Source organism: Triturus cristatus, chromosome 2_2, assembly GCF_964204655.1.
Source record: "Triturus cristatus chromosome 2_2, aTriCri1.1, whole genome shotgun sequence".
Taxonomy (NCBI): Eukaryota; Metazoa; Chordata; class Amphibia; order Caudata; family Salamandridae; genus Triturus; species Triturus cristatus.
This window is the reverse complement of record NC_140582.1, coordinates 529,042,002-529,067,994: the sequence shown is the minus strand read 5'-3', so window position 1 is coordinate 529,067,994 and position 25,993 is coordinate 529,042,002. Positions and strand designations below refer to the sequence as shown.

General features: G+C 43.8%; 1 protein-coding gene across 4 annotated transcripts in view; it reads left to right on the top strand.

Annotated features, from left to right (window-relative positions):
* Positions 1-1,768: 1,768 nt before the first annotated feature.
* The window catches only part of GATB (glutamyl-tRNA amidotransferase subunit B), a 488,988-nt gene continuing 464,763 nt past the window's right edge, over positions 1,769-25,993 (top strand). For all 4 annotated transcript variants that reach the window (XM_085641666.1, XM_085641663.1, XM_085641664.1 and 1 more), the window contains exon 1: positions 1,769-1,989. In XM_085641666.1, coding sequence (XP_085497792.1) covers positions 1,769-1,989 — 221 coding nt within the window. The remainder of the gene's footprint in view (positions 1,990-25,993) is intronic.

Genomic DNA, 25,993 nt, shown 5'->3' with positions numbered 1-25,993 from the left:
TGACAGCAAAATATGAAGAGAAACATCTGAAGAGGATAGGAGTGAAAGAGAGAAATTAGATAAAAGGAGATGAGGAGAGAAAGAGAGATGGTGAAGAAATAAGGATGTCGCAGAGAATAGGGGGACGAAGAAGGGAAACTGGGAGAGAATGGGAGACAAGATATAGCTGTAATAGAGAAAAGGGAGGAAACAGATTTAAAGGACTGCAAGATTGGGGAGAGTGTAACAGGAGAGTGCAAAGAGATTTAAGGAGAATTGGGGTGAAAGAAAGGGAGAGGTGGGGTGGGTAAAAGCGGCTTACATAATGCAGCCAATTTACGACATGACACATCTAGGGAGATGCGTCATGTTGTAAAGCCCTGCGTCACATTATACCTGCGTGAGGTATAATGTATGCAGGGTGGGCGTTCCCATGCAGGAAAGCCTCGTAAAAGTGACGCAGTGAAATCTACAAGATTACACTGCACCACTTCTAGGACTCCACTGTGTCAAAACCTTACGCCTGTTTGAAGCAGGCGTAAGGAGTGACACAGTTCAGTAAGTATAGGCCTCAACATGCATTGCCGAAGTTGTGTCCTGCTTGCGACACAACTCCAGCAATGCGTGACTTTTGGGCAGAGGCGCAACTAGAGCCAAATTTCGGGGGGGGGGGGGGGGGGGGGGAGGGCTAAGAAAAAATTTCACGGGGGCTGAATCTTTAAGCAATAGGCAGAGTGGCGCTGCAGGGGCTCTTAGATGGGGTGAAACAACAGCAAGGCCTCATTAACATGCACATGGTGTTTTAAAGACCTGTGAAGTGCTCGGGTGCGGTTGTGTGTATGCCCAGGAAGCTGTCTCATCCCGGGCTGACACACACGACGGGGGGGGGCTGAAGCCCTTTGAGTCCAATGGGTGTTGCGCGCCTGCTTTTGGGCCAACAGGTGCGTCAGAATTTCTGACGCATCTGTCAATCCTTGCTCCATGGTGCGCCGTATTGTAAATAAGGCTCATTAATGGTGGCTCAAGGGTATCGCCGGCTAGCGCAGGGAAACTTACACATCTCTCCAGATGCGTCAGTCTCTTGTAAATCTGTCCCAAAGACGATTTACAGAAGAGGGTGAGTGTGTGGAAGTCGATTGAAGGAAGCGAAATGACAGAGGAAAGGATGAGAGAATAGACGAGTCTAGGGAGAACCATAGAGGCGGAGCTATCAAGAGTGCAGCCCCCGTGGGGTCAAGGGGTGCGAAGTACCCACTTTACCCGAACTACGGATATCTTTTAATATCAACCCGGAGGGAAAGGTGGCTGAAATTGTTTGCAATAGTAGTACCCTTATGTATTTATTAAAATGTACTATTACTAAAATTACAAAGCGCTCTGACACCTTATGTAATTTACGCTCTAAAGTAAATCGTTCTTACACCTCTGGGTAAAGTTCGCGCTATATGAAAATGCCCTTGCTACGCCAAGGTGTGTCTATTACCCCATGTCCCTTTCCCTCACCTCCACCCCCCTCCCTTCCTTTACTTCAGTATGTCTCCTCGTTCGTTTTATGCTTCATTATGTTTGATTCTGGCTTTCTTCAAAACGAAAGCTATCAGCTCTCTTCGTTAACGGAAACAAAGCATGCTATGTCAGACACTTAATCAGGGAAGTTGAACGCTTCTTGCACTTTCATCACGTTCTACCAGTAGCCAAGTACTCTCAGCCAATCAGAGACAAGGTACAGAAGAAGACAAAACAACTAGACCGTGCTACAGTAATTGTAGTTAGTCTTTCTTCAGTTTTCATGGTGTTGACACCTGCTTCGCTGACTGTCATGGCGGCCCCCAGGCAGTGTTGCTGCTGTGCTGGGATGTTATTGTGGCTTTCGCAGAGAGGAGCTGGCATCTCCGCCCCTCGATACAGAGGAGTGAAGCGTGTCTCTGTATTAATAAGTCGAGCCAGAGGCTCCCAGAGCGAGACTAGCACCAAAGGAGAAGTGACTTCGCAGATTGACTTGAGGGACAGGTAAGAAATAGGGGACGCAACACTCTTGGAATCGAAATGTGCTTTGCTGGCAATGGGAACACGCATTGGTAAATGCATTAGGTTTTGCCTATGTGATAAACATTTTTTTGGTAGGTTTTAAGTTGGTGAGCAGATGTGCAATATAATCTCCGTAAAAGTGCTGTGACTTGTTTTTTTGTGCAGTATGTGCTGGTTATATTAAGCGGTCCTGTACCTTCGGGTTATGTTGTGTAGGACAGATTTAGCATCTGTCTTGAGTATAAATTGAATTGGACGCCGATGTGAAGTTGTAAATTCTGTCGTACCACATTGAGAGTATTCTGGGACATAATAACATTTCAACATTTTTAGGCAAGTAAAATAAATTCTAGAGAGGATATATTTTAAATATATTGTACGTGTTGAGTGGTGGGGGGGTTAAACAATGACTGCAGATGTGCTTTAAATAAACAGATCCCCTTTGCTGGCCTGCAGCTGCAGGGCTTTTAAATCACAGAGTAAGCAAGCATTGGCATAGCCAATAGGTCTCGCCTTTGGACTTTATAAGTGTTTAACCATGCAGCTCTCTTACAGCAGACAGCTGCCCTGAAGTGAAACAAACAGCTCCCTGAAGCAAAGAAGGGTACAGGTCGCAGGCACCCAGACCAGGTCATATCATTGTGGGTTCAAAGGTCAATGAAGCCGTAGGAAAATTAAACTGGTTTTCAGAAACTGTACTTAAAGCAAATGATGGCTGGTACATTACATTTTTACGGTGCATTCTGTTTGACAGCCACATACATGCTGCCCATTTACCCCACTGTACCGGGTAGAGGCGCAGGGCCCGATTTAGAAAGATTTTGCTATTAGGAAGTGTGACTGGATTTTTTCCAGGAATAAACTGGAGCACGTAAATTATAGCAACACCCTTGTTAATCGGGCCCATTGTCCCAGGATTTGCTGACTAAGTTGTTTATAGGCAATCTTTAAATATGTCTTTTTGTGAAACAGGCAGGAACCTTTCTACCGCAAACTTTTGTTGTTACTGAAACGGAATGTGTAGTTTATAAACTCACACAGATCCGTAGTAGAACATACCCTGGTAGTGTGTAAAATATTATATGTATTAATAAAACAACGAACGCATGTTCACACTATGGCATTTCCCTGGCACAAAAGCTGCGACTGGCGCTTCTCACGATGTTAGCCAACATCGACACCAGGAGTTCAGCAGCACATCTACTACACCAGCAGGAACCAGAGTAGCAACAACAGCTGTTAAGAAAGAGGCAACCCTTGCTTACACCACGGCAGTGGCAACAACAGTAACAACCGTTGCTAGCAAAGGAGGGGCAACAGCAGTGATCAATGAGCAACCATTGAAAGGACAACAAAAGTAAGGACCACAGTAGCAACAACCACCACTAGCAAAGCAGTATCAGCTGCAAGGTGTGCAGGCAACACAATAGTGACCACAGCATGTATGGCAACAGAGACCACAAATTCCACCATATTAGGGGACAGAGCAACAACCCCAGCAGTAACCACTAAAGGAATCACACGATCAACTAAAACTGCTGCAAAAGCTGCAACAATAATAGTGACAAGAAATGTCATCACAGTCACAACAGCAAACACGTTACACAGCAGGAAAAAAAGAAGCAATCACAGAATGAGGAAGGCCAGCAATTACAACTGTGTGGACCCAGTAGTGACCACAACTTACCACCATGAAGGGGCCAACACAATGATCACAATTGTAAACACAGCACAGGGAGTGGCAAATGTTACTGTAAGAACAGAGGCAACAACTACAAACTGTGTGCCAGGTACGAGACTGCTGTTCATAGCGTGCTCCTGCTATGGTGAGAGAGAACGTTTTTTTCTTGTACATTTTTCATCCTTCACGCATATTACACAGGAAACAAAGGTGCTGCTAGAACAGAGTACGCAGTGCTGGATACCGCTTTGTACATGCCCGCATTTGGGAGCAAGAAAGAGAGTTTTTTTCGAAAAATAATTCGGGTGAATGGAATTTCCTCCTTTTGTTTGAATTGAAATGGGAGCAATTCAGTGAAGAAAATTTAAAATACAACCTCTTTTGCTTTAAATTCGGGACTCTCACTTTAATTAGGTGAGTTTACACGCCAAGCTGAGAAATTTAACTGCTAAGTATGATAGGAATCCCGTATTAGATGATCACCCATATACTACTTACAAGGATCATCCATAGATTCAGCAGTTCAATGTCCCTCTGCAAGCCTACAACGTGGATCGGGAGATACGGGGTCCCGCTGCAGCCTGCTAGCAAACTCGGGAACAGGGGAAGCAATCCACAACAGGGGAGCAGTTGCACGGTGCCGCGCAGACATAACAGCTTATGTTGAAGGACAGTGCCCACAGTGGCTTGTTACGTTTAGAGTTAAAACAGCGCTGTTTATAAATGAATACAAGCATTTGCAATGCAATAGGTCTCGCATTTACGCAAGTTTGAGCTATTGACATTGCAAATAACAATGCTTTTTATTTTTGTTTTAGTTTTTAAAACATAAATAAACGGCATTGTCATTTACATGCCAATAGCTTAAACTCGCGTAAATGCGTGACCTATTGCATTGCAAATGCTTGTTTATGTTGGTTTTCAAACAGCAAACTCATAACTGCCGTTAAAACTAAATCCATTAACAATAAATGTAAAAAAATAAAATGAGTGTGACGTTTGTGAGAAATGGATTTACAGTAGGGCTTTTTCGTTATTTGTGGCCAAGTCCAATACAACAGGTTTGATGCTAGATAGCGCGCAGGTAGAAACTTGCAACCCTCCCACGTGCCTGTGCCCCCACAGAGCTCGTCTGTCCCGAGCTGGCCCCTCTTGCAAAGCAAAAACGAACACTTAAGCCTTTAAAAGTGTAAGATAAAAACAGGAACATAACACCCATAGGGTCGTTTGTGGAAAGTGCGCTTCAGAGTCTGTCTTCAATGAACACTATCTCTGAAGAAAGAAAGACATGATGGGCCTGGTAGTAATTCATAACAAGCGCGGCCGCGAAAGTGAAAGCGACCACGCTATGTTAAATTAGTAACTTGATCCACGACCAGCTGCCAACCTGCGTGCCACTGCTCGCTCCCGAGACCCAAAGGCCATGGGAGTGAACGTTCAGAGGAAAGGTGGGACATGCACCCGTGTTTGGCCATTTGCGTGCTATTATTATTGAAAGCCACACGCAAAGGCCAATGGAATGTGGGGGAGGAGTCTGACCCACACGGAGAAGTCTCTAGGAAGTTTGGAGTGCCTACAAGAAGCCTCCCCATAGAGCAGCGCATGCGCGCTGTGCTAGGCTCACCATAAAAAGCAGCAAATTAAATGAACTGGTAAATACCTACATTCCAAAGTTGGGCATCAAAACTGGGCAATTCCATAGATAGAGATGTGGAAGTTGCAGTTTGGTATTTTCCTCCGTCTCTTATCAATGCAAAGAAAATGTGAGTGAGAGTAGCAGTGAGGAACAGTATAATGAGTTTTTTTTTTTACCTAACTAATGCTGAGAAGTGGAATGTGATTATTTGATGTGAATGGTGCTAGACACCACTTAATGTTACTGCAGATGTTTTCACTCAGTGATGTAATATATACGAAAGGTATCCGTCCCCAAGGAGCTGCCTTTGCATGCCTACAGTGTCTCAAATACATGCACTAAGGGCACAAAATATACACCAACCCATGATGCACTATTGAACAGTTGCAATCTGCATTAAAATATGCGCACAATGTGCTATCCTTAAAGCACAGCCATGCATACATTAGCTTGTCCTTTTGATATAACTTTTTTTTTGAAGGCTGTAGGAAAGTGGGTTTCTGTTGCAGTTACCCCCCACTTTTTGCCAGACTACTGATGCACTTTTACTTGGTGTGCCCTGGGTCTCTGCCAATCAGGTTCTCAGGGCCTGTGTTCTTTCCCCAAAACAAATCTAATTGGCATCTCTGGCCACAGGTCAGCACCTGGTAACTGGTACCACAGGTACCCAGGGCACTGTGACCAGAGAAGGCCTCTAAGGGCTGCAGCACTCATTGTGCCACCCTTAGAGGTCCTGTACCACTACACTCTCACACTGCCTTTGCAGGCTGCATGTTTTGGTGCAAAACAAAGTGAAAAGTCGACATGGCACACATCCCTGTGTGCCATACCTACAAAGCACTGCCCTGGCCTAGGTCTGCCACCCCTCCAGCTGGGTGCACCATGCCAGTGGTGAGGGCATGAGCCCTGTGCACCTACAGTGCCAAAGTCCATTCTTGGGCATTGTAAGTGCAGTGTTGCCATTACGAGTATATGGTGCTGGGAGTTTGTCATTACGAACTCCACAGCACCATAATGGCTACACTAAAAACTGGGAAGTTTGGTATCAAACTTCTCAGCACATTAAATCCACACTGATGCCAGTGTGGGATTTAATGTAAAATGCACAGCAGAGGGCATCTTAGAGATGCCCCCCGAAACTCGCCCAACTTCTAGTGCCCTGACTGAGTGGCTGCTTAGGCTGCCACCAACAGACAGACATGTTTCTAGACCCCTGGGTCGAGAGCTGCGTTCTGGACCCCTGGGTCGAGAGCTGATATGTTTCTGGACCCCTGGGTCAAGAGCTGCTGCTCTTGGAGGCCTGAAACAATGCACATCCTGTGACGAGGTGCCAAGCCTCCTCCGCCAGGATGGGCAGGGTTCATGAAGGAGAAGCTTCAAAGACATGCTGCCTTTGTGAACCTCTCCAGACCATTTGCTGCTTTCAGCAACTGGTCCCCACTGGTTCTAACCCCCACTTAGGGCGGGAGAACTGGCGGGAAAAACCTGTGAGGAAGAGAGGTGTGCCCACCTCTGCCAACTCCACCCCTCAGGTGAGGAAGGCGAGTTGAAGCACAATCTCGAGTCCCCGCCATCTTGAGGATGGGGGGATCTAGCCAACCAGGGACAGGCTCCTGCCTCCCTCCCACTGGAGAGTGGCAGAATAGGGGGTGCACCCACCCCAGGGAAGGGACCCATTGGTCCCTGCCCTTTACCTACCTGTAACGCCCCTAAATCTAGTTTTTAGGGGGCACTCTGAACCTTGCTTCCTCAGATCCAGAAACAACAAGAAAAGAAGATGATAAGAAGGACCGAAGAGCCGTGCAGAGCTGACAAGAGGACGACGCCCACTGACTTGGCCCCAGCCCTACAGATCTGTCTCCCCTCGAACCTGCTCCTGCAAAATCCTGGTGTGTCCTGAAGCCAGCAACCTTAAAAACCCCGGAGGACCTGCCTGCCTTCACTTCAAAGACTCAATCTCCCGTGAACACCGGACTTGTTCAAATTGCAGCTTCTGGCTCCAGCCGGGTACAGCGAATTCAGCCCACTGTGCACCCGCCAAACCCGGCCCGAGCTCGAATGGAAAAACACCATGAGAGGTCACCCCGGCGATCTTGACCCAAGATCCGTTGACTCCTGACCTGCCTCAAGCCTCCAGACGACGCCTGGAGCCTCAATCCAGAGGATCCCCTCTACCGCGACCAGAGCGGTTAAGAAAATCCGACCCTAAAAGGCACCCCTGCACCCGATGCCCCTGGGCCTTGTGTGCCCAAACCAACGGTACCTAACCAACCCAAGGCATCTCAACTTACCCCTCGAAGTGGTGGTCGCACCCAGAAGATCCTCGTCCCGAGCCTGCAGTGTTACTTCAAACCGGAGGTTCTCCAACAGGGCGCCCGACGTCGAAACAGCACTCTGCACCCGGCAGCCCCAGTGCCGCTGAGGGTGCACTTTTTGTGCCTACTTGTTTCCCCATTTGCCCTGAGCTAAAGTCCAGGAGCTTTGCTCCCACAACTCCGTGGCCTGTTTCCCAGCAGCCACCAACCGGAGACCCCCTATCCTCCATAGGATAACATTGGGCCTCAACACTCTGCACCCGGCCGCCCTAGTGCCGCTGAGGGTGCAACAACAGTGTATCACTGACTCTGGGGGACCCTGAGTCTAACCCTAGAACCTTAACTCCCACAGTCGAATACTTACCTAAGATCTGATAGCCTCTTTTTCCTCCATAGGATAACATTGACACTTTTTCCTGAGAAAGTGTAGAGTTTTAAAAACTAAAGAAATGCTTTAAAATTGTACAATTTAACCAAAACTCTTTTACTCTCCTGTTTACAGGAAATGTCCCAGTGCTGCATCCATGCATACAGCACTGAGGAAGAAATGTAATCCAGAAGTAACTTACCTGCTATTTTACTGAAAAGCCCATTGAAGTCTATGTACTGTATTTACAAGTGATTGCATTTCCTTGAAACAATAGTGTAAGTCAAACCAAAGTACATTTACAATTGCAATAAAACTGTATAACATTCAGCATTTATTACTGCAAAGTATGTATTGCTTACCTGTGCCAGGCTTGCTTGGTTCTAGAATTAAAATACCTAAAAGAATATTTTCATACAGAAACAATTAGCTTAGAGTTCGGTTCTTGGGTGTGTGAATTCATTTGCTCGCTAAGTGTGTACATCAAATGCTTAACACTGTCCTCTGATATTGCCTTACTGCTCGACCATTCTACCACAAACAGAGAGTAAGGTTCTTTCTAACTTTAACCTCTGCCTACTTCTGGGGACACTTGGACTCTATACACACTATACCTCATTTTGGTGTAGTATATATAGAGCCAGTTTCTTACAAAGGCGCTTTATACCATTGTTGAAACGTTTCTTAGAGCTCAAAATCACAAGTGTTACTTTTACATTTGCAATTTGTTACCTGAAGGCAACAGGTATTGCTTCTGCTACAAAAACTGAAAGCAAAAGGACAATGTTAAAAAACGTAAAAATGTTTGATAAGCATGATTTTTTTTAATTTAAAAAAATTGCAAAAAAAACTGCAGCTTGGGTTTCAAACAGGATTATTTTAGATTTCGTCAAAACGAAGCCAGCCCCGTGAAGTTGTGAGCGAACAGGCTTTTGAAAATGAAGTTAATCTGTAGCACTCCAGTGATTTCTCTTGCAAGCGTCCAACACTGGGTCCATGCTCCAACTTGGCAAAGGTTTTTTGATACAGCTCACTAGGTGTGATGCAAAAGTCATATCAAGGTTTATCTTTTCTGGCAGAAGCTGGGTAAAACAATTATTTTTATGAGAGCACAGGTTAGGTTTGTGGACTGCTGAGAAAGCAGGAGCGGTTTGGTAAGAGCAAGGGATACACAGATGTTCTAGTTTTAAATGAGTGTTTCACTGATTCATGGGGGTTGCACAGTGCACGGAAGTGTTCACAATTTTATCAATGGCGCACTAGTGCTATCCTGCTCTGCTCATTAAAGGAGTATGTAGATTAGATTCACTGTTAATTGGATAAAAGCATTGAACAATGACTGCTTGGAAATTACTCACGGATGGCAGGTATGGAAAACCGTCCAACAGAGCCGAATAATCCCAAGAGAAACCTGAAACAGCGTCAACAAAGCGGACAAAGAAGTCAATGCACCAGAGTTAAAGCGGGAGAGACAATTACTTGTTGAAAAAGCTAAGGCAATGAAGAAGCTAAGGAGTGCAGGGGCCATGGTTACTCCTCCAGGTAGCCTCTCTCTCTTTCCATTATTTTCACTGCATATAGGCGGGTTAATGGCAAAGATCACTGGCCACTGCCCTCAGGAGAGTGGAAAAAATGTATAACACTGCAGAGGAAGATGTATTACGGGCCAGTCTATTGATTACACCTAGTGTCGGAAAAAGTCAGCATTTTTGAAATGGTAATTTGTAAACAGAGATAAAAAGAGTGCGACTTCACCCACTCTGCTCTAGCCTGCCTTTGCACTTCATCCCCGAGCTATCATCCTAGGATGCCTGAGGGAGAGGGAGATGGCATGTTCAGCTTTGCAGCAGCAGACAAGACAGAGCTTGCTAGGGACAATAAAAGCAATGCCCTCTACATCAGTACTTGAAATGGAAATAGAAAATGGTGGGTACTCACTGCCCGGTGTTTCACTCTGTCTCATGTGGCACCATCTTCACCTGGGCACAGACCAAGCCCATCTTAGCACGCTTAACCTGCTTGTTTGTTTTGGTTGAAAGGGCACCTTGCTGCTGTACAGAAGCAGAGCAGATGAAACTATGTGTGTGTGAACAGCGCACACGCTATAACCCTCAAAACGTGCTTTACGTGTTTACATTTTGCAGAGCTTTTGATTTCTAGCAAGTTTAGGGGTTTAATAACAGTTAGGTGGACAATGATGCAAGTAATGTAAATCAGAGAGTTATGCACCCAGATTAGATAGCGATGTGATACTTGGCAACATTTGGAAACACATAGGAGGGTGATTTGAAGAAATAAATAGATTAATTTAACTTCCTTGTTAACTTCGATGGGGGCTGTTTTAATTGGGAGAAAACTAAAACGACAGACATACATTTTTCCATTAAAAATTAGAGTATCCCGCTTAAACTGGGTGTGTTGGCATGCATACTACATTTCCTCTGCAAGGCATACGTATAGTACAAGTTTATTCTAAGATCATAGAAATGAGTTCCATGAGTAGTAATGAGCACTAAGGGCCTCATTATTTAGGGCATATAACTCAAATTTATTTTACCCATTCTCAAAATATCAAATATACAATTAATGGACATTTAATAAATACGCCAATAAATTCAATGCCACGTCAACGAACGATTGTATGTATAAGTGGTGCCGAGGCGCAACGAACATAAAAATGACCAACACACACTATCAACAGAATCATACTCACTCACTCGCACAACACATTCCTCAATGGCAATCCACTGCATCAAACACAATATTCTCCACAAGTAGGTCGTTAAAGGTATTATACATAAGATAAAGCACAGAATGCTTCGTAATTATTTCACCATGTGGAATGGTCACAGTTAAGACGTGTGTCCAATGAATAATATTACATATTACATATTCTTAGAAGCTTCAAGTAAACCTCAAGAGAAACAAAGAGATAATAATATTAAAGGAGTCATTTTGATCAGTGGACACAGCAGGTTTCAAACAAACACCGGATCCGGGATTATACATGGAGCCTCCCCCCGAAAGGTCACCCAGATTCCCTTTCAGGAACTGCCATGAAAAGGCTGTGGGAAATAGATATTGTAATCCCTATGGCGGTGCCTCCACAGGCACTGCCCCCATTGTAGGGATAACGGTCCGACCGCCGCCCTGGCTGGCTCCTTTAGCCTGTCAGAGGCGGTGATCTTTCCCCCGCCTGCTGAGCTCCGACCGTCGACATCGTAATCTGTGTGTCGAAGCACTGCCCTAGATGTCGGGTGGAGCAGCACCAACGGCCTGTTGTTGGTGGTCCGCTCGACATCACAATGGTGCATGGTATTGGAAGTGCAACACGTCCCTGAGTGCCCAACTGTATTGATGTCTGGATCCCTAATATTGATCTTTATTGCCATAGGTATACGTGGATCATGCGTGTGTGCCATGACATATGCCTGTCTTACAGGCTGCAGTCTTGTTGGACCAAGAAGAGTACTGAAAGCTCTACCTTTATAGCTGTAGCAGTCTACTGCCTTCACCAGGAGAGAAGCAGCACGAGTGTGGTGGTGGCAGCATACTGTGTAGTTTAGGAGTGAAAAGGTATTTTTTAACCTTTTGCCATTGGAGTGAGTCATGTGTGCACACTCATTTTTAAAGTTCTGCTGCTGTGAACTTAACTCACCCTTGGCCTACATTGGTATGGTGTGTGGTGCTGTGCAGCACATGAGTGGTGTGTCTGCACCGGTTGTATCTGTTCCTGGGAATGGTATATTACAGGGACAATGCAGTTCTGAGCAGTGTGTGCATGGTGAGTGTTGGTGCTATGCCTATGAGTGGTACAATACCTGGAGGCCGAAGTGCAGTGCGTGCATGACAAATACATGTGCTGGATGTATGTGTGCCTATGAGTGGTACACTACATGAGGGATACAGTGCTGTGCAGTGCATGCATGGTAAATGTATTTGCTAGATGAATGTGCATCTATGAATAGCACAGTACATGAAGGATGCAGTTCTGTGCAGTGTGTGTGGGTTATATACATGCACTGGGTGTATTTGTGCCCATGGATGGTACAATGCATGGAAGTCCCTGGGTTCCATTTGGAAGACCTAGGCCTTCATGGTGAAACATGGAAAGGAGATAGAGAGATCCTCCCAGACAGATTTGTGTGTAGCTAAATCTCTCTAAGCTGGATGAGACACACTCTGGAGGGGAGAGTCAGGCTTCCCTTGTACATTTCAAAAGGTGCTCTTTGATTCAATGAGAGGTAACAAGGAAGGGGCCTGGGCCCATCTCAGGAAGGATATGGGGTTGATAATAAACATTGAGACGAGTAGGGCTGGGGCCCTGGGCTAACCATTTGCTACACATAACCGTGTGGGTGACATTAAGGTGTGAACTCTAATCACTCCCATGTTCTATTATGTGGGGCTATCAGCTTTAGAGACACTCTTGCTGTGACAGACTGCTTCAAGAGGGAGATTAGAGCAGAGGAGTGGACACTTCAAAAGAAGCAGACTTCTAACATGAACTTCAAAGACTCAGACACTAAATCACGTTTAGTGTCTGGAAATGGACTATACGAAAGGGAGCTTAAGATACCCAAAATTGTCATATGCCAAGTGGCCAGACTGGCTGTGTGAGTAGGACAGGCTCTGCAAGGCTTATGCCTCTGACCAGGACTGGGGGCCAAGACATGCTAGTCTCCCTGATGTGTGAGTGGACATCATGTAGGGAATCCAAGACCGTCTTCCCAAGAGCACCTGCTCCTGTCTGTTTGTGTTGAGCAGTGTGCCCTGTGAGGAAGAGGAGAGCCTTGGAGAGAGTGAGGTCCAGTGGTGAAGCCCTGTCGAGTGGACTCCCGTTGTGAGGTGTGAGAAGACAGTTACTGCACCGATCTGGTTGTTGCCTGTGTGCAGAACAAAGTCGGTGACCCTGGTATGCCAGAGGATGGCCACTGTGTATTGAGCCATGTACATCTCTGCGTTGATCTGGGTAGAGCCCATGCATAGTGGGGAGCAGCAAACCTTTATTCTAGGAGGGGCTACGGTGAGAAGACTGCTGTGCTGTAATGCGCCATGACCCCCGTATGCAAGGACTGCCGATGCAGAAGACTTCACTGTGCCGAACGGGCCACAGCCTGTGTGCTGTGCGGATGTGGTAACCCCAAATGCCAGAGGTGGTCACTGGGTCAGCAAGTTGTATGATCTAGTCTGAGTCGTCACCAAGAGGAGTGAAGCTGCTTTGGGACCCTGCGCTTCTGCCCAAACCAGAGACTTACCCTGCAAGAGGAGCTGCCTAGAACCCCCAGTCGCTGTGGAGGTGCAATCATTTGTGAGGACTCTCCAACAACTTGAGGTCAACCCACTTGGGCCTCATGCAGCAAATTGGCTGCTTCCTCTTCAGCGTCCTTGGAAGGGACATGCTGAGGAACTCTAGTCACTGCGATCCTACGAGGTGCAGGTAAGATTGATTATGGGTACTGTCGGCTCCAAGGGAACTTACTTCTAATTAGTGCAGTGATACCGGAACACTGTTGGCTTCAGAAATAGTCATAGTGGACTCTTGAGACTCAGACTACTAGTGAGGCCTACCCCGGATGTTGCCTTTAGTAAGGAACTTCTACAGCTAGATGCGAGGAGGGAATGGGACCTGGTGAACTGCCCTGACCTCAGGGGGAGCTGTGTAGTTGTTTATGAATGTCATATTTTTCATTAGTGTGAGTAGTAGTAAAAATAAAATGCTTCTCTTTTTTCATTAAAGTGAGTAGTTGGTTGGACAGTGGTTTATTACTGCTGCTGCGTGCAATTTGAGTTGTGAGCCTGTGTTAACTCCCCTATATCCACACCTCCCCCTCCCAAAGGGAATTTTGGACTGCTCGACCACATTGCTACTGAGAGTCAAGTGTAGAAAGGTTACTTGGCTCAGTTGCTCAGAATCCATAGTAGTTCGGGTCCTGGTACATCAGGTTTCAATCCCCACAATTGGACCCAGTAACACCTGCTTGGCCTGTGGCCCTTTCAAAGGGGTTTTGACAAAGTATTTTATACATGGTTATCAGTATACTTACACATATAGACAGATGTACCATATAGACAGGTCTACCTAGCATACTTGAAGGGCATACACCTCTTGCAAATACAGCTTGAAATTTTGTTTTGCAAGTCTCAGTGTATCTCTTAAGAGGAAAGTATGTGGTGGTTTGGCCAGAACAGAGAAGCAACTCAGAGGAGAAAGGCAACATTGGCTGCTTTGAAGTAGTACATGAGGAGGAAATATTGTTTAAAGCCATTATTCCTGTGATGTACACAAATGTCTTCTTTGTCAAGGGTCTTATCAGCTGTCTCTTCCTCTTTAAGAGGCATATGAAGTAGTAGGCACTGCCCAGTGTGCAGTGCATATAAGTACAAAAATTAAAGTTTCACCATGGATGTACATACTTGCTAACATGCACACAAAGAAAAGGTACTATTAGCATCTTGTTTGAATCTTTGAAACACTGTGCTAAACTGTGTAGAATTCTGCATTTTGAAATAATTCTTAAAAGTGTGTACTTGTTGCTGTAGCTAGCTCACCCACAAATTCAACAAATTGTATACACTGATGCTGTAATTCAAAGCCCACAGAAAAGTTGTACGTGTTAAAAAACAAATTCTATGAATCCCTTAGCCAGTTGCTTTTTCCAAATTTGTACCACTTCGCCGTAGTAATGCATTTTTAGCTCCCCTCTTTCACCATCTCATCTCCTTTAGTCCCCATGTGAAATGTATTATTTCTTTAATCCACCCTTAATGGACTGAAGGTCCTAAGGTCACTCAAACTTTGTGTGTGCAGTGCTTTTCTCTAAATTATATGGATAAGGAGACTTAATTTGATGACTACAGCAGGTCTTGTCTTGTAGTTCCTATATAACCTATACAGGATCTGCACGTTTGGATAACATAAACTGTGGGATTGGTGGCAGACTGATTCCGAGCACCCCCACCGGATATGGTAGCCTGTTAGCATTATCTAGCTCACAGTGCCACTAGAATCTCCTCTTATCGGGGAGAGAATAGTTTCTGGCAACCTCAGAACATGACAACCCTGATCCCTCAGAATCGTGGAAGCAATATACTACCTTTCGCTCAGTCACTCGTGCTCACTTAGATTGTCTCAGAGATACACCGAATAAACAGGCTGGGCGTTTCAATAAGAATTTATTGAATAGTTGTTATTCTTGTGTAAAATAGATGTGCTGTAACAACCATTAGACAGTAGCAGAGATATATGATTAGCAGTACTACGAAAGTAAAGGGATGGTACAGTTCTACCATTTTGCAGTAATCATGAATATATACAAGTACATAAAATACATGATAATAAGTGCATACTCCTACGATGCCTCCCTAACTAGATGTACCTAGCATCTTTGTAGGTGTTATGCCAAGAATCCCTCAAAGGTCTAGTCAACCCCATTACCTGAGAAAGGAGAGAATATGGGACCCCGTCCTGGTCTCGAGTTGGACCCCGTGAGGGATGTTAGACCACTGCGAGCTGGAGTGTCTGCATGCAGGAACCTCAGCGTCTCTGGTCAGTGTGTCAGCCTGGAAGTCACGGTCTCCTCCGTCTTTATAAGCAAGACATGATGTATATATATCCATAGGTCTCCCAAGGGGTCCTACCTTGCTGTGTTACTGTGTCAGCCTAAAGGATGACGTCGGCCCTGAACTTTATACAGAGATATTATACAGGAGATGTTCGTCCTGCTGTCAGTCCTGCTGTGCTTCCAAGAAGCCTCATGCATAATGTATGAGTTTCGAACTAGGGAAAAACTTGCGTTCTGAATGCAGTGTCGTCTTTAGGTAAAAGGTCTGTGCCTAAGAACCGTTGTGTATGTAATGTAGGGAATGATGTAGGTGAAAGGTTGCAGTGTTTTCTGTGCCTATAAAGGGTACCTATATGGAATATAACAGTCTTTCTCCCGTTCACCTTTGTTGGCTAGAGAGCCTAGTAACATGTAGAGACCGTTAAGTGCAAATAGATGTCAATTACAATCCTACCCCTCAACGGCAATGGGTGGATGAATCGGAAACTGTGTTAAACCTCAATTTCATGAGGAAATGTGTCCCTGAGATAAGGGAATCTTACAGCATGTTAAAATACAGTCAACTAAGTAAGGACAGGCTCAATAATTAAGTTCCAAAGCAGCAATCGAAATTATAAAAAATTTATTAAAAAATGTTAAATGTGTGATGCAGAAATTGTAACTGCAAGTGCATGAAGTCATTGCGATGAAGACTATCAGTAAATAGGGCAATACGGAACAAGGTGCAAAATCAGAAAAATGCTATGTCTCAAATGAGCAGCAAAATCAATGAGAAATCTGGCAGCATCCCTAGTAGCCCCCAAGAGAGTCAGAAAAGTCTACTGGCACACACCAAAAATCTGGGTTTTAATATACAGTTTTCTTACATAGGAAAGCATTATGTCTGCAAAATCATCATGGCATGAGCAAAAGTAGTACACTTTTAGGTAATCAGAGCATGGTTCTATATAATGGTGTATTGCTGTAGCATCTAAGCACTATTCCACTACGTGCATATATATTTTGCTCACTCTATGCTAATATCATACGGAGATGGCAGGACAAACTAGTTACAAGAACAACAACAAACTGTTGTAAATGAATGCAATAAAGTGAGCTACTGGAAGGGCCTTGAGAAATGGCAACATTACCGTGTCTCTCTTGGAAACTTTTCTTCGAGAGCAGCAAGGACAGCATCAGTGAAAATAAATAAGCATAGCTCTATTTGACTGTGTGCTGCAGTAATAATGAACAGTGAGCATGCAGCAGGATGCATCCATTTTGAATAAGATGGCGTTGAGGCCTAACTGTGGCCCAGATAGCATAAGACAGCAAAAGGCACTTTAGCTAGTCATAGCAAATTTGTTTCAAATGCAATAGTACTATGTCCACGTGCACATGTAAGTTTGAGAGTAAATCCACATGGTACACGTCGTTAATAATGAATAAAAATATAAACTACCCATAAATTCTACCAGTGTTATAAATGTAATTAAGTGTTGAGTTGCTCATGTTCAGTTTAATATATGGCCTGTAATGCTGGTAGGGGGACATTTATTTTCCCAGCCACCATTGCATATTCTCTTGTGGCAGCCCTATACTAATATAAGAATGGCATGTGCTCTAGGTGTAGACCACCCTACATCCCTTTGTGAATGAGGATGGTGTGTGGTGATATCTGTCTGGTAAGGCCTAACCTGAGTCCACAGTGTGCACTCAGTTGAAATTTGCTAGATGCACACCAATAACATATTATGCTCATGCACATATTCATATCATGAACTAGTTCATATTTAAGGTGTGATTTTTCTTTTCCTTCTCCATTCTTCCCCAGTCTGCACTGGCAGATTTGAAGGAAAGCGTTTTTGTGAAATCCTCTCAGGCTTGGGCTCCTGGCCAGGTATTTGAGTTGTGTGTCCAGTGAACTCTACTCTTTTGAACACTGGGGAATAATTAGCAGTTCACCATGATATGGTGAGGCTAGCAGTTAGTGGCAACTGACTGATAGTCCATGACAGATTTTTTTTTGCTTGTGCCCCTGGGAGAGTTGCCCACCGACACCCTCTCACTCAATCAGTGCAGTCTCCTATAATTAGAACCTCTAACTTACCCATGAATGTATGTTGTGTGGTTGTGCGAACTGATGTGCTTAGAGATCCTATCCAGTATGAATGGTGCCCTTTATTAGGACATATTGTGTCTAATTTGCTACTTTCCTTCACAGGGTTAGGCAATTCCTATTTTTTTATCCTTGGAGCAGCCTGTGGTCTTGTGCCTGCGAGATCATATAATAGTTTATCCCTTGTTTGATATTTGAATACAGTCTACATCACGACTAGAAGTGTAGCTAGTAAGCAAAAGACTGTGACTAGCTGGTTCGACAGTCTGGGCAGATCTGATTCTAAATGTACCCAAATATACCTTAGCCTCACGCACAGTTCCTGATTTTGGTTGAGCCTAGTCCAAATCCTGATGTTCATCGCTTGCCTCCACTTCTCTGTTTTAACTGAGGGTAATCTAGAAATAGGAGAGAACCCATTAAGGAAATCTAGGCTTTTCTCTTTCCGTATATACATCCCTTTTACTAGGTGGTGCCTATCCTTTTATTATTTTGTAGAAATACTGAGTAAGATGTTCCCTGCACTGGTTTGGAGGAAATTATGTCATTTAAAGGTAGTGCATCTTGCATTGATCCTGATTTTGCTTCATGGTACCCCTCCTGAACACTACAATAACTAGCCCCCCCCCCAGCCAGTTCTTTGTATTTGCTTTGAACACTGAAAGAGCTCTTATCTCAGCTGAGTGACAGTGAATGACATGGATACCCTGAGGCTTGTTTGTTGGAGCTAACCTGCTGATGTACCATGCCCTAGAGGAAGAGCCACTGCACTGTCCAGTGAATAGAGAAGTAGCCCTAGCCCACGAAGATAAAGTGCATGGCTCAGTTGACTCAATTCATGTAATGCATGGAAGACACCTCAAGACTGTCAGCAGAGCTGGGACCATAAGGATCCTGATGTGACCAAATAAATAGACATCAAAGTAGTATGATTTACGACCAGGACATAGCACAGAAACCGCCCTGATCAAGGCAACGGAGGAAGGCAGTAGATGACGGAGGTTCAGCAGTTATGATTTTACTGGACGTATCTGCTGCCTTCGATACTGTTGATCATATCACTCTTATTGGCTGTCTAAATAGGAGTTAAGGGGGACACGCTTGAGCTTCTCTCCTCCTTTCTCAGTGACATATCTCAAACAGTAGCATTAAGGAATTTCAACTCCCTACCATACTCACCATCTTGTGGAGTTCCGCAAGGGATCGTCCCTTAGCCCCATGCTTTTTAACGTTTATGTAGTAAAACTGGACCCACTCATAAGAAGCTTCAATCTGGAGGTTACTTCGTATGCAGGTGACACTCGGCTAATAATTGCAGCAGCTCATAATCACTCGTCAGGACCCCTAAGATGCTGTAAATGCATCAAGGCAATCAGTGGCTTGATGAGTGGGCATTGCCTGAAGCTTAATGCAGGGAAAACCTAGATTATGGTGTTCGGCAATCCCTTCCCGGCTTGGTCCACGTATTGGTGGCCTGATAATTTGCCACAACCCCCTCGCCCTGTCACTAAAGCGAAGAATTTGGGAATCATCATTGATGATAACCTTAATATGAGCGTGCAAATATCATCTGTCCTATCCGCAGCTTACAATATCATAAAAATGATAAGAAAAACTCTTCCTTTCATTCCAGACAGCCACAGAAAAACTTTAATAACCCTGCTTGTACTTCCCAGGTTGGACTATTGTAATAGTCTTTATCTAACCGTTTTAGAAAAAACATTTGAGTCGACTTCAACTAGTCCAAAATGCTGCAGCAAGACTGATTTTTAATCTTCCTGAATCCCATTCCATTAAGCAGGGACTTTGCAAGCTGCACTGGCTTCCCATGCGCAGCCGGGCTAAGTTTAAAGACCTCTGCAAGGCCCACATAGGACTGCATAACTCGGGCCCAGAATTACTCAGGTCGGCTTTCAAGAGATACAAGCCCAACAGAGACCTGTGATCGACCAAAGCAAATCTATTAGTTGTTCCGACATTAAGAAGATGGGGCGACAGAGGTATAGTCCTCAATACTATCAAACTCTGGAACAGCCTCCCACCCCACCTCAGAGCTATTCCTTCATTAACATTATTTAGGACGGAGATAAAAACCTGGCTATTTAACATTTAAGTCTCCACTCACCTGCCTTTTCTGATAGCACCAAGACACCTTTGGTAATCGCACGCTTTAAAAATTTAATTACATAACATAGCTCCCCTGTTAATATTTTTTTTGTTGCTTTGCTCTCTTGTCTTTTTCTAGTAAGTTATGAGGGAGTTTATGCACCCTTAAATCCCAACTGCCCCAGGTTGGCTTCTTCTCCACTCTACAGGACATTATACAGACAAAGAGAGACACACACATGTGCATGCTTACAATCCTATCTGATGTCGATATCCATGTCAACACTCTCCACTGAGCACACCTATAGAAGTTGTTGACGCTATCAGTTATCATTTCAATGGCAAAATCCAAGGGGGCTCCCGTGAGGAATTTTGAAAGGTTTTTCCACCCCATTATCCCAACCTCTGCTAGACATGTTTGAATAGGCTCAATAACCTCTTCCTCCTTTCCACCTTTTTTCCTCCTCTTCACAAAGACTCCAAGGAAAAATATTAAACTGTCTTGCTAAAATTTCCCATTACAATGTCTACTCATAAAATTGTAAACTCTTCTAAAATTAAACATACTCCCAGTAACTTCCCATAATGTATCGTCCCACTGTCCCACCTTAATACACATTTCTTGTAAAGGGTCGAGGTGGGAGGGATAATGTTAGCCTTCGTGTCTTTAATGAAATCCTGATTCTCTTTGCATTTCATTTGGAGAATCGCAATTTCATTTCAAGACCAGAGGCTACCATTATGCATGTTGAAAGCCCTTCAACACCACATTTGACACATGCGATATATTAGTTGTAAATAGTGTCTTGCAAAAATACCTGCATTTGACCAATCCGCAACCTTTAAATTCTCCTCCAAACGCCCACCTGCCATCGCACCACTCAAAGAATGTGCTTTGCACTGACATATGTCTATTCCTGCTTCCTTCTTCACATCCTTAACCAACCTTGCAATGGTCGCTGAACTCACAGCTTTATGAGGTTTCACATACGAAATCAATAATTGTTTCTCACCAATGAGCCCTGAATTCCAATATCCTTTTCTCATAATCCAACAAACACTCAACCACACACAATTTTGGATTACCTGTAAACCAAGGATAAAAAATGGACTCCGACATGGTCTTAGTTCTTCTCCAAATCTCAAAATGAACTCCCTCTGGACCATACAGCCTACTACGTACCTCCAATGCTTTAGCATCTGAACATCTCCTGCATGAAATCAAATGCAAAAGAGTTGCCAACTTCTCTGATATTTTCTTATTATCCCAAAACCTATTAGCTGGCCACTCTACAAATTTCTTCAATACTGAATTCACATCCCAGAGTATATCATAACGTGCCCTTGGAGGCCTTCACAATCTCATACTCTTCATAATCCTACAGATCAAGATATTCCTTCCTAAAGATCTCCCATCTATTTGCCCATGACCTGCTGACACTGCAGACCTATAACAATTCGGAGTTCTGTAACTCAAACCTTCCTCAAAGTACTCCACTAAAAAATTTACAACCTCCACCACAGGTGCTTCCACGGAATCCAAATTCCTCTACATGCACCAACTAGCCCAAATTCCCCATATTCCTTTATATATACTCCTTGTTCCAGGAGCCCAAGACTCCTCCAATAGCTCTGAAGCTCTGCTCGAAAGTCCTTGCATATTCCTGTGTCTCCTGATACCCTCCAAATAAGAAGGTTCAGCACCCCACTCTGCACCAAAGGAGGCTCTTCTCCATCCTCGTTCATTAACATTCCTGCGTCTGCTTGAATCAAATAAGGCACCGCTCACACTAGCTCCAACACAGCTGGAAACCACCCCTGGAAGACCCAAAAAGTAGTCACCAACACTATCTGACATCTCTCCTCTCTCACTTTCAACAGTACCCTCTGCAACATTGCAAAAGGAGGAAACGCAAAAGCTCTCTTCCCCCGCCATACCTGCAGGAAAGCATCCATAGCACTTGCTCCTGGATCCGGTAACTAACTGAACTAAGTAGCTAGCTGATTTGTCAAACTGCTTGCAAACAGATCCACCTCCAGTGGACCCCAAACCTTGTTTATTCTCCCAAATATCTTGCGATCTAACTTCCAGTTGCTGTAATCCCTTAAATGTCTTGAATTCCAGTCTGCTGAAATTTTTTTCCCTCCTGGCAAATACTCTGCCCTCACAGAAATATTCTGCTCTAGACAAAACTCCCAAAAATCCTTTGCCAAATTCGTCAGACTACCTGACCTGCATCCTCCTAGTCTGTTGATGTACGTCACTGCAGGCACATTGTCCATCTTCATCAAAACTGTCTGTCCCTGCAATTCTCTTTTGAAACTCTTCAATGCATATAATCTTGCTGTTAACTCTAGACAATTTATATGCTTTTCTCTCTCCTCCTGCGTCCCCACGCCCCCTGTTTCCAAAGCTCCCAAACGAGCTCCCCAACCTCTTAGACTCTCATCCATCTCTAATGCAAAATTCGGGGCACAACCAAAAATCGCCTTCCCATTCCATGCCTCCATATTGTGCAACCACCATAACAATTCCTTTTTTGCTTCTGAACTCATTGCCAACTTGTCTCCATACCACAGACCCTTCCTCAGAGCCTCCCCCTTCATTCTCTACAAAGCAGGGTAATGAAGAGGGCCTGGAAAAATAGCCTGATTAGAAGAAGATAACAATCCTATCACCCGAGCTAATTGCCTCATTGTTACAAACTCCTTCCTTAACACTAGATTTAGTTCTTTATTTATCAACTTCACCTTTCTTCCCAGAAGCTGGATAATCAACTTCTCTGTTGCTACTAAAAATCTGAAGAATTCTATCTATTTGCTGAGCTCCAAAATATATTTATTATAAATCCTATTGAGTCCAACATCCCAATCACATTCTTTAACTCCCCCCTTGAATTCCACCACACCCTGAGACATTACTAGTATGTCTTCTAAATAAACAATCCTCCGTACTCCTCTCTTCCGGAAATAAGCCATCACTACTGTCATAACCTTTGTAACGCACCAAGGTGCTGAAGAGTCCAAAAGGGAGACACTGAAATTGATACAATTGGCCTTTCCAACGGAATTGTAAAAACCTCTGACTCTCCTTGTCCGTAGGTATTGTAAAATATGCATCCTTTAAGTCTAATTTCACTAACCAATTGTTCCTCATTAACAAATCTCTCAGACAATGGATACCCTTCATTTTGAAATGTCTGTAAACTAAAAACTTGTTCTGCTCTCTCAGGTTGATCACCGTCCTCCAACCTTTTTCTTTCTTTTTCACCCAAAAAATAGTACTTACGAAACACTTTTTTCTTTCCACTTGACGCCTTACTGCCCCTTTCTGTAACATCGAATCTTACTTTGCGTCCACTAATTTCTCTAATTCCTCGCTCTCAGTCAACTCTCTTGGTTCCTTCATTTGAAAAGGATTTTCAATGAACTCTATTACATACCCTTCTACTGTCTGTAACACCCACAGATCCTGAGGTAACTTTCGCCATTCCTCCAAAAACTCTCTTAACCGACCACCTACCCTTCCTTGGGCAAAACCAAAAGTAGTCTCCATACTCACCCTGTCCTCCTGCAATTTGACCTCGTCTTCTGAACGACCTCCCTCTACCAGATCTTCCTTATCTTCCACGATTCGGGTAGAAGGAATTTGAACTTTGATATCCTCTTCCTCTGTTCTGCATATACTAGTGGGACCTCTGCATTCCCCGGATAGCACTGGGTCCTCTTCTACTAGCCCTTCCCGAAAAACTATTTTCAAAAACCTTTCGCATATTCGATTGAGCCCTATCCAAGGCTGTGAAAGTCACCAAATATTTCCTTACGCTCTTTACAAGACCTTCTCCAAAGAGTAATCCCTTAGGATCCTCACTTGGCCTTTTCTGAGACATGTCCCCCAGGTAAGGACTTATCTTTATTAGATTGGCTTTTCATCTTTCTGAAAGCAAAACTGCATTTGCATTTCTTAATAAAACTATAGCTCTCTGGCTCCATCCCCTGAGCAGATCCATATCTAGTGGAGCCTCATTAACATCCAAGCTAGGGATCCTAAGACATCCAATAGCTTATCTTGGCAGATCTTAAGCGACCTTTCTAGCCCTTACATAGATCTCTCCTAAGCATGAAAAAAAACGTATCAACTCCGGGTCCAAATTGGGTGTCGTGCATACCTTCTCTTCAATCACAGGTCTTGAGCTCACCACCTTTAACACTCTTCTCAACTCTCTGTCTAATGGCTTCCTAATCCACTCTTTAATGAACTTTCCCACATGGTCCATGGGCCACCAATCCCCACTTCCGGGGTGTCAAAGTTTAAATGAGAACATATCCCCACCTAGAGGGTCTCTTAAAACATCTCCTGAAACAACATCTAAACCCTCAAACTCATTGTCCATCTCATCATTTTGGAGATCAAGAATGTACTCATCCCAGTCCTTCTCAACTGTTGGTATTGGACTATCCAAAGTTTTATTGGATCCAACCTTTTTTGTGCTGCTAGGGACACCCCTCCTCTGTGTGCCGCTTAGGAAACCAACTCTCTGTGTGCCATCATAGACAGCTCTCCTTTCGATTGAACTCAAACCCTCCATCCTTTTACCTGATAAAAATAATTCCTCCACATGCTTCATCTTCCTCATCCTTTTACCTCCTACACCTATGACCAATCAACATTAAGCTCTGGAATGTCCTCTTTACAACATGTGAGGCAATTAGATGTCCTTGCTACTCTGCGAGGGGAAGTGAATGGCAGGAAACACTTCTTTCGACGGTTCGCAGCCAATGAACATTAAGCTTGTTGTTAGATCACCACAGCCAATTAAATGTTAATTTTGTTCAGCGGAGAGATACAGAACACGCCCTCCCACATATTAATACATTTCCTGTAACAAAGTGACTATCCGTGATAAAAGTGAAAACTGCATAATAAGTAAAAATTATTCCGCATTATATTAAAGGAAGGCCGCAATACAGCGCATTGTTGTCTTCCCGATATAATTTCCACAGCCTACTGCACCCCCCTCCCAACATAAGTGAAGCCCCGGGGCTGCGGAGGCCCCAGCGGGCCCCCGCTTTCTTTTTTAAGAAATGCCCCCGGGATAGGGAACACTCCCTACCACATATTGATACATTTCCTGTAACAATGTGACTCTATCCGTGATAACAGTGAACACTGCATTATAAGTAAACATTCCACCATCCGCGTCGCTGCCGGAGCTCGCAAACAGCTTTATGGCAAATGACGAGGTTCCATCAAAAACGCAAAGACTGGCTCGTGCCCAACTACTGTTTTCTTCTCACGGTAAGAGCAAAGCTTGTGCTCGTGCTACCATGCTACTGACTTAAACAAAACTTACTTCTACTCCCAAAACTCTACCAATGCGAACCTGATTGGCCCGCACTCACAACAAGGCCCATTTTATTATAAACTCTTCACTCCTGAAACTTAGAAGTGTTACATCCCCTTAACTAATAATTAAAATACTTTACATGCTTACGATTCGAACTAACATCAACAATAGTAATCAAACGATTCTCTCTCATACTTAATGAACCTTACATATAAATTCCACAACAATTACAACTCAGCGTAACATATTAAAATAAAGGTACTTATCTCAGTAAGAGCAGCATTTAAAAGAGGAAGAGTGTTCTATGCAAGGCCTATTTATGGACTATGGAGTTCTAAGTCTAGATTGTTGTGTGAAGTGTTCTTTAAAGGTGCTACAGTGGAGTGGCATTAAAAGTTATAATGCATAATGCTACCCTCTGATTTTGAAATTAAATCCAACACCTTAATCTTCATAGACCTAGAGAAGATATTTGACATGGTGTCCTGGGAATATCTCTTTGAATTCTGCCAATACGCAAAACTGGGCTCTCACTTTTTGCTTACTCCCATTCTTTTTTTATTTCAAATAGTTTTTATTGGGTTTTCCAAAACCAGAACAGTAATGAAAAGGAAGAGAAACAACAAAATGAAATTACAAATAAAATGAAAGTATAAGAGGTGCCCTGTTACAGACACTCTTATGTTTGCATATCATATAAAAACAGCATGAAGGATATACGTTTTGTTTGACATATGGGTTTGTACTAGAAACATAATCTAGAAAAAATAGCATAACATCCTGTAGAGTATTATATTATGCTTAAGAACATTTCGTATATATAATCTTTTCATCTACCTAGTTTCAAAATCAACATATTTCACTCATATC